This window comes from Musca domestica, unplaced genomic scaffold (assembly GCF_030504385.1).
Source record: "Musca domestica strain aabys unplaced genomic scaffold, Musca_domestica.polishedcontigs.V.1.1 11, whole genome shotgun sequence".
Taxonomy (NCBI): Eukaryota; Metazoa; Arthropoda; class Insecta; order Diptera; family Muscidae; genus Musca; species Musca domestica.
This window is the reverse complement of record NW_026712133.1, coordinates 10789493-10801044: the sequence shown is the minus strand read 5'-3', so window position 1 is coordinate 10801044 and position 11552 is coordinate 10789493. Positions and strand designations below refer to the sequence as shown.

The 11552-nt window shown below is 35.3% G+C and overlaps 1 protein-coding gene across 1 annotated transcript; it reads left to right on the top strand.

Moving 5' to 3' along the window:
* The first annotated feature begins 8751 nt into the window (after positions 1–8751).
* On the top strand, positions 8752–9376 carry LOC131805838 (uncharacterized). Its single transcript, XM_059129516.1, has one exon. It carries the CDS (start codon positions 8846–8848, stop codon positions 9200–9202), a length of 357 nt encoding a protein of 118 aa, XP_058985499.1. The 5' UTR covers positions 8752–8845; the 3' UTR covers positions 9203–9376.
* The last annotated feature ends 2176 nt before the right edge of the window (positions 9377–11552 follow it).

Sequence of the window (11552 nt, the reverse complement as noted above, 5' to 3'; positions counted from 1 at the left end):
GCTAAACAAGTAAAAGGTCGGAATGTGAAATGCATTCTGAGACAATTAATATACCCACAAAGTAAATGAAGAGGAAAATAATAAATAAGGCGAAGTTAACAAAAACAGCATATCAGTCAATCTGAAGGCGGCAATAATGCAGCTACTTTTTACTCGTCATATTTGCCTAGTAACAAGTTGTGAACGTGAATGTCATACTCGTTTGCAAATCGACTGTAAGCTGTACTACTTTTATGAGTAAAGAAATGATTTCCTAGTAAAAAGTGTAAAAACAGTAAATTTTATTGATTTTTGTAACTAAATATTGTGTAAAAACGGTTGGCCATTTAAAAATATGTCCAGCTACTCTCAGCATAATGTCCCATATTAAAGATATTGGTTTCGGATAAGTATTAGAAAAGGCTAAATCAGTACCAAATCGATTAGATATAATTTAGCGAAGTATGTAAAGATTGTCATCTAACAAGTTCCCGACAAAATTATGTAACTTTCAAATTCAGAACTGTCTCGTAATAAGTGAAATATTACCAAATGTAACGTAATTTTCTCGTCGACTGACGTAATCCTATTCGTGTCCATCCATCCACTTGTTCTCGTATAATAAATAACCAATTTCCCGTTTAGGAATAGTATAATTAAAATGCGATAAGAAATTCAGTCTCAGATGGTCGTAGTCGAATGACGACCGAGAATGGCGACTGAACGATGGCCGGGAACAGTGGTTCGGCGAAGATCTGGAACGACGATTTTAAGGTGCTTCAAAAGTAATCGCGAACCACGTGCTAGCACAGCCTAATATATTCCTAACTACCAAGCCTCTATGGAGGACAGAAAGCCTAAGTCTCTTTGGGGGACAAAGAGCCTTAGTCACTTTGGGGGACAAAAGACGGAACTGTTTCTGTCAGTAGACCAGAGCCACAATGGATAGCCTTCCAAAAGTTGTTTACAAGACATTTTTTTTAAGGTTTTTAATGGTACAAACACACATTCTGAGTGTATTTAATTAAGCTCGTCCGTCTGTCCATGTATATTTGAAAACAAAGTGCAGGTCGGATTTATTGTCTGATCGAGAATTTCACATATTCCACAAATCATTTTTTTGTGCGCCACATGTTTAATATTCGTCCAAATGGAATGGATTTCGGCACATACAACCGAATTCTGCTTCGAAGCAAGTATAGTTCGGAGATAGGATAAAATATAAAATGAAGCCTAGAAATGCGTCTACCAATTTTTTTCAAGGTCTGTTCATATTTGGATAAAATCTCCCAGGCATATTTTTCCGAATTCAGGTTTATTGTGCGCCATATGTGTAATATTCGTCCCATCCGATCGAATTCAGTCCAGAAACAAGTACTTCAAATTTAATGAAAATCGGTTCAGATATAGCTTCCATATATGTATGTTTAATCCGATTTGGTGCTAAAGTCCCTCACATTCGTAATATCCCTTCCATTATAATTATATTTTGTACCAGCACCCCTTTATCGATATCGGTTGAGATTTGGATATAGCTTTCATATATATCGCCATCCGATTTGTGCACTAAATATTCAACTGAGTCTATCCTGGAAAAGTTTTTTTGTTACGAGTATCCCTACTAAATATGCATAGTGAGCTAGGGTATCATAAATTTGACCTTTCTTTACTGGTTGTATGTGTGTTTTCTTGTATGTCCCGTATAGACTAGAAAACTAATGAACCGATTTTCCTGAAATTTTGTTGGATCATTCAGGATTTTACTGTGCTGAAGACAGGCCATTATTTTTTTAGAAATTCAAAGGAGGCATTGAACCTCCTACAAACCTTTTTCTTTAAAAACGCTTCATCTTCCAAACAAATGAGGGTATAAATTCAAATACTTTTATAGTGAAGAAACTATATCGTCCTAAAACTTGGTAGGGATAACTTCAACAATAGATTATTCAATCTTAACATGGTGTGGTGGGTTCCATATACGACCACGCCCACTGCTAAAATTCATGTGCAAGTATCATTGATACGAAAAGTGCAATTTGGTAATACATTTTACAACATTGGTATTGTACAAGCTAAAACCCTGTCCTTTTAACGTGAATATACAGAGAAAGTGAAAAAATTAAAAAAATATATACATGTTGATTTTTTTCAATTTGACTTATTATATTGGATTAGACATTTTATAACGTTTTTTTTAATTCTGATAAAACAAGTGTAGAAAATTAAATTATTGCACAATGCGATGGTAGTTATGTCTTCGATACTAACTGTTTTTTCGGTGATTTTGCCAGAAACTTCTTTACATGCTTCGAACATTAGGCCTTTCAGTTGGAATATGTGACCAGAATTTGCCAATGAGACATTCAAAACACTCACCCCATAAATGGATCTAGGCTAAAATTAGATCCGGAAACTTTTATTTTTAATGTTTTCTTTTCCTTAGCGTATTATAAACTGGACCCGGACGTACTTCCTTTTTTACTAGTTTTTGATTATTTTAATATATTGATATAAATTAATATTTCATAACAATAAATTGCGCTTATTACAAGACATTTTCATTCATAATTAGCATATCTTTGGGAGAACATGGAACAGTCACTTAATAATGAATCGCCAAAAAACGTTGAACTCAGAAAATTACATTTTCTCTTTTCCTATGAATCATCAAAATGTATTGAAAAACTTAAATGATTATTACCATAATTGCATGTGTATTTTATTATTTATTTTTTTTTTATTGTTAAACGTTTTGTTGTCGAAATAGAAGTAATCATGCATCGTCTTACTAACTTATACATTTGAAGCATACGATTTATATGCTTAAAAAATATATGGCGAATGACATTTTATATTCCTTACTTCTAACCACTTTTTTCTGATAATCTTCACCTCGGTTAAAAGTTGCATTTGTTTAGTATATATCGCATGTAATCCGGATAGTCTCAACAGATTTTGAAAAAAGTGGATTTGGCATTTTTAAACCAGTAAAGAAAGTCTTAAAGTGGGTCGGGTTCGACTTTATGATACCCTACACCACTTTGCTAATTTAGTAGAGCTCCACATAACAATTAAAAGTTTTTATGGGAGAATTCAATCATACAAGCTATGATTATAATAATAATTTAAAATTCAAGGGACTAAATATGCCGAAGAATTTGTATCTTTTAAATTCAGACATGTGTTGCCCATTTGGTGCACAAATAATTTAAAATCGGATAATAATATATATGGGAGCTATATCCAAATCTGAACCGATCTCGATGTAATTTCGCAAAGATATTTCTGAGCCCTTGAATATCGTTGTTACGGAGTGCATATTACGGTTGTGGGTAACAAATATAACAAATCGGATGAACAATATATATGGAAGCTATAGCTATATCTGAACCGATCTTCACCAAATTTGACACACTAGCTTCTAGACTCAATTCGGTCGTAAGTGCCAAATTCCATTCCATTTAGACAAATATTAGACTTTTGGTGCACAACAAAAAGTAAATCGGACGAAGTTATACAGGGTTGCCAATATTCGACGAACCTTTGGGCCCATTCCAATCGGCGAGGCTTGTCCGCAGGCAACATTCTTTGCGTCAATTGAATTTTGTACGGGAACAAATGCAAATCAATGCGAATAATCCGTTGTAAAGTGGACCGAGCAATGTCCAACTGCTGAGAACGGCGTTTTTGGGATGTTCTTGGGGACCTCTCAACACTGGCCCGTACGGCAGCGATATTCTCGGCCGATCGCCTTGGTCGACTTTTATATGGCCTCTTCGGATTAGAAAGAGCCTTACCAGTCGAAAATTTTTCGTATAAACGCTTAATGGTGTTCTTAGAAGGCGCACTTCTTACATTTTTTTCACAATTGACTTCTTCTGTTGAATGTAAATTTCAACTATTTCAGAGCGCTCGCGTGGCGTTTATTGGTTCATGGTAAAAATCTGCTTGGATTGACGCTTCAAACGCGGTATGTCATTAAGCGATGTGACATCTCTGTCAAAAGTTATGGCGTTGACAGATGGGTCCGTCGAATATGGACAACCCTGTATATGGGAGCTACATCCAAGTCTGAACCGATCTCGATATAATTTGGCAAAGATATTTCTGACCTGTATTTGATATATTCCCCAATACATATTACGGCTGCGAAGGGCAAAAATAACAAATCAGATGAACAATATATATGGGAGCTATAGCTATATCTGAACCGATTTTGATCAAATTTGGCATACTTATTTTTAGGCCTAATTTGGCAAAATTCCATACTATTCGGGCTGATATTACACGTTTGGTACACAATAAAAGGCAAATCGGGCGAAGATATATATGGGAGCTATATCTAAGTTTTGACCGATTATCTCCAATTTCAATAGGGTTCGTCCTTGGGCCAAGCAAATGATCTGTGCAAATTTTCATCTGGATCGGGCAATAAATGCGACCTGTACTTTGTTTACAAAAATACATGGACAGACGGACGGACGGACATGCATAAATCGACTCAGAATGTGATTCTATGCAGATCATCAAAAAGAACTATGGGTCTATCTCGTTTCCTTTTACCTGTTACAAACAAATGCACGAAGACATAATAGCCTGACCACCTTGTGGTGTAGGGTATAAAAATCCATTCATATATAGCTATATCTCCCATATTTATATTTTTTTTCCGATTTGGTGCTTAGGTTCCCACATTCGTAAGATACACTCGACAACAATAATATTTGGTACCAAATAGCTTATAGAGCTCGGAAATACATTTGCGAAATTTTATCGAGATCGGCTAAGATTTGAATATAGCTCCCATATATATCCTTAATCTGATTTCAGGTTTATTGCGCCATTATGTGGCTTATGTCAGTCCAAATGGAGTGAATTTCGGGACGTACATATGTTTCCATTCTGTGGTACTCGGTTCCGATACATATTTTTATACCCTCCACCATAGTACCGAGGGTATATTAAGATTGGCATTCCGTTTGTAACATCTCGAAATATGCATTTTAGACCCCACAATGTTAATATATTCTTGATCAGCATAAAATTCTATATCGATTTAACGATGTACGCCCGTCTATCCGTCTGACCCTCTGTGGAAATCACTCTAGCTTCCAAACAAAATGAAGTTGGTTTATAAAATTTTACACAAATGCATATTATACCTGCAGGTATTGAAAATGGGCCATGTAGGTCCACGTTTTGGAATATCCCCCTTATAATGGTTCCTTCCTATATTCGGTATTTTGATGACTTTAGCGACATTATTCACGGGAATTGTTTCAGATTTGGTATTTGAAATTTGTTCACCGGAATTGTTTCAAATTTGGTATTTGAAGTTCGCAATGGATACTACAGCCTATAAAAGAAAATTGTCTGTGCAGGTTCACGCCTTCGTATTGCCCCATTCAAGTTTCGAAATTGAATATTGTAATGGCTTATGTTAAAAGTTGCCTATACAGTTCCACGTCGTCGTATAGACCCTAATATAATGGTGGCATTCGGTAGTTTAAAGATTTTAACAGAATGTTTAACGGATTTTATTTTATTTATTTTTTTTTTTTTTTTTTTTTTTTGAAAATTTGCCAAATGGTGGTATTCAAAGTTCGGCACGGCCGAACTTACAGTTTTTTACATGTTTTAATATAGACCTTCTCGAAGTGATATCATGCAATCTATAGCAATGTTATTTGGTATAAAAGATTAAAATGTCTCCGTCAAATTTAGTGAATATCGATTCAGAATCATTCCCTCTGGAACCAAATTATAGCTGCTCTAAAGCCTAAAGTTGATAGGTGGTATGATCCACTTCAAATAAATTCTTTCGTTACGGGAGCTTTACTAAATAAGCATTGTGGTCATATAGTCAGGCGGGCCGACTATATGATACCCTACACTTTTGACTTTTCTTTACTGGTTAAGAGTTTAAATATGACCTATTCAATTGATCGATCGTGAACAAACCCCATATTGGTAGAATTTATTTCTGTTATTCTTTTTGTTGGTTGGGAATAAAGCAAACTAAAATAAGATTTGAAAGAACTTTTTTTATTATTGTTTGTTGGTTTCCTTGATTGCTTAATCAGGAACTACGAAGTTTGTGATCCGTTGACCCTATCGTTCGGAAATGTTGACGGTTTGAAGGTAATCGAGAACTTGTGGATAATTGCCCGATGTTGATTGGTGCGGGATATCAGGCATTACGATGTCTATGTTCGGGTGATGCTGGGATCGGGAACTTATGGTCGTCAGGTGTCGAAGGGTTGAATTAAATCGGGAGTTACGATGTAGTGGTTTTGACGATTTGAAGATAATCGGGAACTAATGGTCGTCAGTGGTCGACTTGTTTGTAATCGGGTATCTCACGATCACGTTCGGATCACGTCGGTATGTTACCGATTTAGAGTTAGATTTAGAGATGACTGGTCATCGAGCCGACAAGCGATGAACAATTAGGGTTTACGATGTAGGTACTTGGGATGTTGATGTCCAGGCCTTCAGAGACGCATTCTGGACTTAATTTGTATTATCGTTAGCAGTTCACTGTTGAGATACTCTATATCATCCACCCAGGTATTCGTAGACGGATTGAGATTCGCTCGGGCTTGACAGCTTATTGAATGTAGGTTCGGCAGCCGATGTGTAAGCAAATGGTCCGGAACTCGTTCGGATTCGTCAGCTAACTATGGATATGCCCGGGGCCCGCTGCATAGGCCTTCGCAGTTGAATATGAACTCGCTCGGGCTCGATAGTTGGATTGAAACTCGACTGGGTCTTCTACAATGATTATTCTAACTAGGATTTCAGTTTATAAAAACCTTAACTCCACGACCAATGTTTGACTATTATACAGAATAGCGAGCCGAAGTGTCAGTGTCAATGAGAGTCAGTCTTGGAAAAGGTATTCCCAGATAACGATTTTGTTAGTCAGAAAATCACTAACTACCCTTGGGCAAGCCCCCTGCATCAGTATGCCTGTCTATAACTGACCGGCCTTACCAAATCATAGAGAATTATTCGCCTTATCCGGTAAACGGCATGCAGCCGAAAAATGAGATGTCCATTACGCCACCGAATACTGGGGCGTTTGGTTCAGGCTATTATCGTGGCATGCTCATGTAGTCTCGCTATGGCTGTTGTTACTACAGATGCAATGGGTGCGGTTGTATGTTTCGATGAAATTATTACATTAAAAGATGCAGCTCAGAAATACCACTGTCAAAATTTGTCGTGATCGGTTCCGATTTGACTATAGCCTCATATATACTTATATATTCATGACCATGACCATAAAATTCTAAGTCGATTAAACAATGTCCGTCCGTCTGTCTGTTGAAATCACGATACAGCCCACATTATTTGACGTAGAGCTTTAACAATTAGCAGTATAATATATATTGTGTCTAGGATAGTTGGTATTGAAAATGAGATATATCGGTCAACGTTTTGGTATAGCCGTCATATAACGGTATCTTCCAATATTCGGTATTTTGATGATTTTCGGAACATTTTTCCACACATTATTGGTTATAGTTTCACTGGCGAATATTGCATGTTTAGATCCACGTTTTCGTATAGCCCCCATATAACATTACCTCCCGATATTTTGATAATCCTTGTCAGATTTACCCACGGAATTTTTTCAAATTTGGAATTTAAGACTTGTAATAACTTGATAACAATTCTTCTAGTATAAAGTTGTCTAAATGGGCACCCTTTTTGGTATGGCTTCTTTTTTTTTCCTTACCCAATGTTGGAGGGTATTAAAAGTTCGGCCCGGTCGAACTTAATGTTCTTTTTACTTTTTCTTTTCTCAAATTATAAAACATATATATGCCGATCCCGTAACTAGATAAATACATAAGTTTAAACAAAGGATTCGATATATATTTAGAAGAGTAGGTGTTACATATTTCCTTAAATATTGGTGGTTTGCCGACCCAAGTGTTCGACCCTGGGTAAATATATCTTAACCAAACGCTGTTGTTACTAATTATGTAGTGGGAGGAGCAAGCCTGGTTTAAACAAAGGATTCGATATATATTTAGAAGAGTAGGTGTTATATATTTCCTTAGATATTTGTGGTTTGCGACCCAAGTGTTCGGATAAAGATATCTTACCCAAACGCTGTTGTTACTCATTATGCAGTGGAAGGAGCAAGTGTGGTAATAAAGTTAAGCACATTGTTGTCATTACTTTGTAATTCTGAAAGCGGCTTGCAAATTGTTACTGCGTAGCTGTTTCGTCCGGACGTTAATGAGTCAGTCACTTAACCGACATACTACTCTTCTAAACACATAGCTCTGTGTTCATCGTAAGCGTCACAAGACAACACAGAATTGATTACCCTCCAACCGCATTTGTTGTTGAAGTAGATAAAATTTTCCTCAGCAAAATATTATCATCAGAAAATTCACAATTGTTCGGAGTAACGTTTTTTGTTTTCAAATTTAACCCAGTTAACTATAAAAAACAGAGTAGAATATTGATGCCGTAATTTGTTTACAATTTGTGCTGCGACAACAAACAATATCGACATTCTATTTTATTGTTTTCCTTATCAAAACTACTTGGCCACCACCACACGATAAACTTTTTTTTATCTATTTCGCTTTTTGGTGAACGGTAGCCAGAAACAAGTGTCATGATAACTTTACGATAAGTAATTAAGCCTCTTTGCATTAAAATATGAAACATTGATTTGATAAAAGGAAAAAAGAACCGTGTCATGAGTAATTATTCATTTACTTAAATTCGAAAGATTTTTACAAAAAGCCACAGTTCTCATTGTGACTTCGGTATCAACAAACCGTAATTGATCGAATTGAATTTATTGTTGAAGTAAATCGGAAGTAAATAAATTTTTAAAATGGCACCGCACTGGGAAGAAGAACGCCATCACCATCATCATCATCATAATCGGCCCATCATTGAAGTGGATATTGTAAATCCTATGTCTAGGCCCTATGTGCCACCGCCTCGTCCTGTTGTAGAAGTAGACATAGTGAATCCTAGGCCTTATGTTCCACCGCCTCGTCCTGTTGTTGAAGTTGATATAGTGAATCCCATGTCTAGGCCCTATGGACCACCACCACCACAGCGTGTGACAACAGAGGTTTATGTACCACCCCAACAGTACGCCCCTCCTCCACAAAGAGAAATCGTCATTGTTGAAAACCGTCCACCTCCACCCCGCGAGCACTGGGATAATTCTCCACGCTGGTAATATTTTCCTGGAAAATACCCACATAATTTGTGTGTGATAAAATCATTTATTTAAACACTATTAATATTAATTCGCAAACTTACACTTTTGAACACTTTTATGATACAAAGAAAAATATTTATTGTAATAAATTTCTTACTATATTCCAAATTAAGTTTGTATCTTTTTTCGTAATTTGTGATACGAGTTTTAATTTTCTGTACCGTTACTTTTTAATATTATTCAAACAGTCAAAAATATGACGCTTCCTGATTATATGTGGTCTTCTCCGAAATAAACACATAAACACAGACATTTCCGCTGAAAAAGTAACTAGAGTCTAAAATCGAACAGCATCGCTGAGGGAAGCTATACAAAAGCATAAGGAAACTTAGAAGCAATTTCTGTCGACTTAGAACACAAAACAATTTATACTTTTTAGTAACTGTTTTTGCAAGTTTTACAGCCAATTGGGTTGGAAATTGTGTTAGAAAATGTTGAAACTTGGAAGCCATGGGTAAACATGGCCTACGAAGTTGCTTCTAGTACATAAAATAATGTGGAATTTATCTTGACAGGCGAACTATGGAAATTTTAAATACCCAATGTTAAACGTATGGCAAAACAACAAAAATACTTTCAAAATGGCAAAAGAAGAACCGTACTAGAAAATGTCGCTGATTTATAAACGTAGAACCCTAAATTGTTTTCAAATTTAGCCTGAAAATTTAAAATACTGACCAATAAGAAGAGGACAAAAGTTGGGCGCTCCCACTATATCTATATCTATAAAAGAGGAAAATGTTTGTATGTTTATTATATTGAAATCGGTTCAGATTTGGATATAGCTCCCATACATATTTTCGACCGATTTCGTTCATTTGATGCCCCAACAACGATAAGTATGTTCGATTCCAATGAAATTTGAAATGTGTGACAGGATTTGATCAGAAAATAAATTTGTCAAATTATATTGAAATCGGTTCACATTTGAATATAGTTCCCATATATACTTTCGACCGATTTCACATATTTGATTCACCAAACACGACAAGAATGTCCGATTCTAAGGAAATTCGGCATGAGTGACTAAAGTTGGTACAAAAAAAAATTGCCAAATTATATTGAAATCGGTTTAGGTTTGGGTATGTCTACCATATATATTTTTCCAAAGATCTCATTTATGTTATGTACCAAACACGATATATATATGTCCGATTCCAATGAAATTCAGGGTGTGTGGCGGAATTTGACTACAATAATAAGTTTGTAAAATAAATTAAAAATCGGCGGACGGAATTTTGTGTAAAAGTAAATTGTGTCAAATTGTATTGAACTCGTTTCAGATTGAGATATGATTTTATTAAGAAGTATTGACCAACAACGCCTGTGAAATTGTATTAGGCTAACAGTAAAAAAACTACACGTCAATTTAATTGATGTACTCTTACCCGGGGGCTATGACCCATATCATGACTTGCAAAAGCGATTTAAAATATTTTTGATGTCTGGGAAGAATTTCTGGATGGATAGAAATCCTTCTCTTATTAAATGTCAAATTCGTTCTACTTTATATTCGGTATTTTACTGATTGCAGTCCTAAAGAATTTTGCATTTTGAGCTCTCATTGGACGAATTATTGTCATATGAATGAAGTAGGTCCACGTTTTAAAATGAGCCCCATTAAGCTTTGTCGGTCATTTTTGTTAGTTTAAATGTGTTCGCATCTTCCAGCTGAAGCACGATTTAAGTCCTGGAGTTGAAAGCTAAATGCCAATCTTAGACATGAAAAATCACCATTTAACATGGTATTGCGCACTATTTCATTTTTGATATTATTTATTCAGAATTCAAAACAATAAAAAAACTGCACTTTAATAAAGTTTGCTAAACTGAAAACATTTCATGCCAAAAATATTTTTTTATTCATATTTTTATTGGATTATTTTTACGCATTTTTTTCTTTGCCAAGACACCATTCCGAAATTGTATGAATTGTCAAAATCCGTCAAACCGGTTTTTTACAGGAAATGTTTGAAGGTCCTTCCGAAGTTTGGTCCTTACGATTCCTTTGAAAATATGTTTTCTATTTTTTCCCGATATTTGAATTTTTTCAATGCGATATGTTTTTTTTTTAATTATCCTTTAACTTTGGTTTGACCGCGGTAAATTATTTTGGCATCAACAATTCAGGTTCGCCATCCCATAATTGTCTTCGCTTTATAGTCCCCAAAAAGACTAAACATCATATTAGAATTAAAAAAGAAAAAACACTACAAATGTACATTCGAAAATAGTAAGTCAAAATGGAAAAAATTATGAAAAATAAAACATTACTATTGTACATTTCAAAATTCAAAATAAAAAATTT